The sequence below is a fragment of the Pipra filicauda genome, unplaced genomic scaffold, assembly GCF_003945595.2.
Source record: "Pipra filicauda isolate LSUMZ 115617 unplaced genomic scaffold, ASM394559v2 scaffold87_size3191425_pilon, whole genome shotgun sequence".
Taxonomy (NCBI): Eukaryota; Metazoa; Chordata; class Aves; order Passeriformes; family Pipridae; genus Pipra; species Pipra filicauda.
Window position 1 is genome coordinate 267,195 of NW_024105064.1, and position 6,000 is coordinate 273,194.

The following is a 6,000-nucleotide window of genomic DNA, read 5'->3' on the forward strand; positions in this document are numbered from 1 at the left end:
GCCAAACTGAGCAGCAGCATTCCCGGCATCCCCTGTGCCCAGAGCTATTTCTGCTCATCCTGTGTTTGAAAGGGCTGTGCTGTGCCTGGGATTTCGGGGCAGGCGGGAATTCAGCCCCTGTTTATTGTGTGATTATCGGGAGCGGCGCTTCCCTCGGCTGCGGGGGGACTTGGAAGGATTTAGACACCAGAAAGGGGAGACCCCAGGAAAACAATCAACATCTGTTGGGTAATCCAGCTCATCCCTGGGCTGGCCTGACGTCATGTGTGATTTTGTGGTTGCCAGGCGACTCCAGCTGCTCCAGCCTCCTCCTCTCCGGAGAGGGATCCATGGAAAACACACCACGGGCTGGGCTTTATCTGCCCCTGATTTCTTAAACGTTCCTCCTCTTTCAGCAGGGAGGTGTTTTTCAGAATCCTGGCAAATAAAATCCTTTTTTTTAAATTATTATTATTTTTTTTTTTAGAGGGCTGGTGGTTCTGGTGCATTTTAAAAATCAACGAGGCAGCTTGTTAATTCCGAGCTGGATCTTGGTGCTATATATCATTTATGTTTTGATCGAGGGAAAAAAAGCAGTTTGTGGAGGAGATGAAAAGGGAGATGACTGCAGGGCTTCTGAGTGCTGGCAGGAGGGTGCATCAGAGCAGTTTTTGATGTAGTTTTATATAAGATAAGGGTCCTACATATGAAAAACAAACTACTCTTTGGTCCTTAATATTTCCTCCTTTGACTACATGTAACAAATAAATTGTGAAGTGTATACAAGTAAGTGTGGCTGCATTTCCTGAGCATTGATTTAGCTTTTAAGGACATTAGCAAGGGGAATCTACAACCATTTTTGGCCACTTTTCCTGCTGTATTGCAACTAAAGAGCAGATCAGATAACTGGGAAATGGAATCCATGTAACTAAAACAGATGAGGAATTTTTATTAGTCTTTTTTTCCCCCTTTATGCAGGTGTATAGGCAGAAGTTGCTTGGGGCACCAAGCTGAGATCTGCTTCTTGATATGCTTCAAGTAAAAAAGGCTGGAGGAATTTTAGGTGCTGATGCTCCTCCTGAGTTGAATTTGAACTTTCCAAAGCCCTGTAAGAGGATTCTGTGGAGCTGAGCAGTTACCTGGCTGGGATGGGCAGACTGGGGTGCTTTGGGCATTTCCTGGTTTGTCAGCTAATCCCTTCAGAGAAGCTTTGAAGAAAAACTTCCTAAGTAAAATTATTCCAAGCAGACCGAACTAGTTAATGAAGGTCAGAGTGGTCCTTGTTGCCCTTAAACACTTGGGACCCCTTGAAGGGAGGACATAATTTGTAGAAATTACATGGACACTGACTGGAGGATTCATCATGTTTTCTAATCAGATAAATGCTGTGAGAGGATCTACAGATGAAAGAAAGCTTTTCCTTTTATCTGACTTTCTTGGGGATCAAATTTTTACCAGAAAAATTAAAAATACTGCACTCAGCCCTTCAGGGGTTGTTTTCCAGGTCTTGTCTAGACTGAATATACTGATTTAATCCACTGCTTTGACACTGCTGTGTGATGTACTTTTATTTCCATATTGTCCTGGAGACATTTCCCTTTAATTGCCTGCTGGGCCACACTCCAGAGCTGGGAAGTCCAGAGAGCAGATTTCTCTTCTGAAGATCTGGAGGCATCTTTTTGGAAGGACGAGAGCTCAGCATGGAGTGTTTTTACCAGCTTTTATCAGATGTGTTTCTCGAGCCATTCAGGTCTTTCTGCTGTCAGTGCCCACTTGAAAGGCCACACGGGTTTGCAAAGACTTGGAGATGGTTCTGGGAAGGTAATTAACCTCTTTCTGTGCTTAGGGGCACGAGTTTGGATGGTGATTACACAGAGTTGATGGCCTCCATTAAAAATAGAAATGCAATAACTGAGGAAGTCCACGCACTGAATTCTTCTGGAAAAAGATTTCTGCAGGTTGGGGATGACAGCACTGCTTAGCAAAGCTGGATCTCCTCCTTCCTGGGCAAATAAAAGCCTTCAGTGTGAAAAACATACTGCACTTCTGTTAGGAACATTTTCAAGACATCTTAGTTTATAAGTGATTTTTAGTGGGGGGAAAATAGCAAAAAACCTTTCAGCTGGGCTATTAAAACAATTTTTTGTTCCTTAAAAGCAAAGAGTAATGAGTATCTCTGTGTAAAGATACAGTAAAGAATGCCTAAATGTCACTTAAAAAGGGCAGTGATGCATAGGGAAGTACAAATGTTATTGAGCAGTCAAGGTCTTGGTGCTTCAGAGAAGCTCAATAAATTTCTTATGCAGTGCTGGAGTTTACAAGGCAAAAAAAAAAAAAGTATCTCAACATGCCTGTGGTGACAATCCTCTGAACACTTTAAGTCTTGCTTCTTAGAAATGTGTGAAAGCAAGGAATTCTTGGTTTTCTTTAAAACCAAACTGATTTCCTTAGGCTTGCAAAGGAAGAACACTTTAAATCCACTGCTGAAATGTTTGGATGACTTTAAATGCCAGTCCCTCTCCCCCCCAAAAAAAAAAAGAAAATGCAGCTTTCTCTTCTTTCTCTCCTCTTTTTTGCTTTCCTGTCGATTTTATGGATGTGTTGGAGTGACAGTTTGGGCACTGCACCTTTGAAGGAAGTAATTCTGGTGTGTTTTCCTGTGCCCTTTGTTGTTGCAGGTGCTGAGGACGTGGTGATGGCATTTTCCAGATCAGAGACAGAAGACAGAAGGCAGTAACTACAGGACACCTGAACAACACAGAGCTGGAGAGGACAGTGAGATCCCTGAAGATAGAGGAGGATGGCTGAGCATTAATAAGTTCCTTTGCCCACCCTAATTGTTCCTTGGTATTCCTTCTCCTTTGTAATGTTGTTTCCCTTTGCCCAACCCTCAGGATGCATCTCCCAGCCATCCATTCCTGTCAGATTTTGCTCCTCAGCCAGGCTGTGTTCATTAAGGACAGACCCAGAGGGGTGGTTTTGGTTGGCTCAGAGGGACAGGCAGTGGTTGGCTAAAGGAAGGCAATTTTTTCAAACTTGACCAATGGAAAACCTTTTATCTCACGTTTTATTTTGTATTTTAAAGAAAAGTCTCTCGACATCCTACTTCTAAAGAAGCTTTTCATGCTGTGGTGCTTATTTAGGTCAAACTTGTGAACTTGAAGAGGGTTTGATTTGGCTGCATAGAACTGGAAGCAACTTGTGATTGGGTGACAATGCAAATGCTTTCCCTTCAGTTGGCTTGCAGGTATTTTGCTGACTCCCAACATTTTCATTGCAGGAAGCTGATGTTTTGGTGCATTGGTTATTTCTTTACACTCACTGACTTGCAGAGGGGGGTGGGGGGAGAGGAGACAAATGTGCTTTGCAATATTTATTACACCTACACACATATAAAGGCTTGCTTTTGGGGGGTTGTTTTGGTTTTTTGGTTTTGGGTTTTTTTTTTTTTTGATTGGCTTTGGAGTCATGTTTTTTGATTTCCTTTTGGCTGCAGTGTTTCTGATGCAATCAGTTTTTCCACACTCAGCTGCTCTGTGGCCTCGAGCTCTTTTTGGGAGCATGTGTCGAAAAGCAGATTTGGTTCAATAAATCCACCTGTTTAGGCTGGAACATGGAGATTCCCAGCCCTCCTGGGCTGTGCCATGAGCTCCTGGCACACCTGGCTGCTCAGGTGGCCTCTCCCTTTGCTTCTGACAGAGGAGCTGTAGATGTTTTGCAGGAATTGCAAGAGTGAGATCTGTGGCTGTGACATGAATTTGCCAAATTTGTATAGAGGATATGTGAACTTGTTTAAAATAGTACAGAGAGTTCCACTTTAACCCTTTAATTGCTGCACAAGACTAGCTCTCACATTAGGAAAAATTAATGATCATTAACTTAAATCCAGCTTGCACTGGGGTTTAATAAACTGAGTTTCTGGTCGCTTGAAAAATTGTACCTGGTTTGCCTCCTTGCAGCTGTTTGGTGATAGGGAAATGCTGTGGATCCCAAGATAATCCCATTTTCTTCAGGCACTATTCCAAGAGGCAGGAGCTGCATTAAGCTGTCCAACACTGAGTGTACAGGTGACACTCTCAGGTTTACTCTCCTTGTAGCTGCAGGGCCTTAAAACACACACACACAAACACACATTTACAGACTGAAAAACCTGCAGTGGAATTCCTGAAGTGCACTGACTGTCCAGGAATCTGCACATGGTCTTTAGCACTGCTGCCTAAAACCAAGCACTTCATTCTCTCTCATGTGTGTGCAGGTGGTTTTTACAAAACTTCTGGATTTTGCTGTGGGTTGCACTGACTTTGAGATGTTTCAGAATCTATTAAAGCTGAACTCCATTCACCTGACCCTGGTTCCTTTGGTATGGTTGTTAATTACTCGCAGTGACAATTCTAGAGCCTGACTGTGACAACATGACCATTTTTGTGGCAGGAGGTTCTGCTGACAGGATGCTGTTCTGGCATCAAAACAGGGGAAAAGCTGGAGAAAACCATGGACTGTGTGCAAGTGGAAGAATGGACTTGTGAGCAGAAGGAGGAAATTATCTTGAGCAAATAAATCCTGTGTAATGAGAGCAACAGTACATCTATTTATGAAAACAGTCCTTTTAATTCAGTTGCAGCTTTGTCAAGTTCAATGTGAAGGTAAATCTCTCTCCCCTGTTCGTTGGGGCTGGATGAGAAATTTCTTTATTAAAATAAACCAGGAATGAGCCCAAAAGATTCTTTAAATTTTGACCTGGTTGCCTAAGAGGCACTTTAATGTTAACTTTTGGTGCAAAGGGGGGCAGCCCTTAAAGGGTGGGGGTGTTTCTAGCTGGAAGGGATGGGCCTAAAAAGAATCCTCCATGTGTATCTGTGGCATTCCTGAGCTGGTAAATCTTTTCAAGAAGAAAAGCAAAGTGTTTATGTGGTTTAATCTTTTCACTAAAAATGTTACTGTTGGGGAGGGAGGGGAGAAATACAGTTTTTAATAGCTACTCTTGTTTCATATTGATTTATTACACTGTTGAACTGCCCAATGAAAAATTGCTTCACCTTTGTGAAGGACTTCCATAGACACTCCAAACTTGGGGTCTTGAGTAATTATGTTGAGAAGGATATTCTGAAAGAAGCCAACATGTTTTATAATCACATCATATGGAATTGAGACACTGGAGGAGTTGTAGTCTCTTGAGAATATCTGTGCTCTGCCCCTCCCCACTGGTGATTCCTTAACTTTCAACCAGAGCTGGAAGATCTATAATAAAGAACTCACATATAAATCAGGGAGAAAGCAGTGACAAAGAGGGCTTTCCAGCATTCCCTTTGAATTATATTTCTAAGCATTTATCTTCTTGATTTCTTCTGTGAAAACAAAATCCCCATTCCAGCTGTGGAATCTGGATTAGCTGGGAGGTGGAGAAACCCCCCCACAGAACATGAGCCTGGTGGACTTACTTGTTGCTTGTACAGATTTTTCAAGCTTGGCCTTTGTGTTTTACCTTTTCAAGCAAATCATTACTAATAAAACTAAGAACTGCAGTGGTTTAGAGGTCAGAGGGGAGCACAGATCTAATTTGAAACGTGTTTGTGAGTAGAAAAGGCTTTGTAGCCACTACCAACCAAATAGTGCTTCAGGCATATTCAGCAAGGGAGTGTAAAAGCTTCAGAGGCATCTTCCAAAAAACACTCTTTGGGTGGTCTTTTTGGGAGACATGTTCCTTTAGATACTCAAAATGTGCTGTTGTTCTGCTTCTCTTGCCAAGCTGATCATGGACCTCTCCCAACACAGTTTCCCAGAGCTTGAGGAGAAGGTTCAGAGCTGAACCAGAACCCTCCTCTCTCCCCACATGGGCAGCAGTTGCTGTTTGTGGCTTGTTGTGGCTGAGCTTGGCCCCTTGTAAATGAAAATGAGACTTCACCATTCACACAGACCTTGAGTTTGATTCTCCCAGCTCCTAAAACAAAGCCTGGAGGAACGGAATGTGTGAGCTGGAGGCACAGCAAGGCTTTGGGAGGAGGTACTGCCTGGAAGAAGCTT

The 6,000-nt window shown here is 42.9% G+C and overlaps 1 protein-coding gene across 2 annotated transcripts in view; it reads left to right on the top strand.

The window, feature by feature from the left end:
• The window catches only part of CTNNBIP1 (catenin beta interacting protein 1), a 33,029-nt gene extending 28,072 nt beyond the window's left edge, over positions 1-4,957 (top strand). For both annotated transcript variants that reach the window (XM_027730905.2, XM_039390894.1), the window contains exon 4: positions 2,658-4,957. In XM_027730905.2, the coding sequence (XP_027586706.1) occupies positions 2,658-2,716 (59 nt within the window). In that variant the 3' untranslated portion in view covers positions 2,717-4,957. The remainder of the gene's footprint in view (positions 1-2,657) is intronic.
• The last annotated feature ends 1,043 nt before the right edge of the window (positions 4,958-6,000 follow it).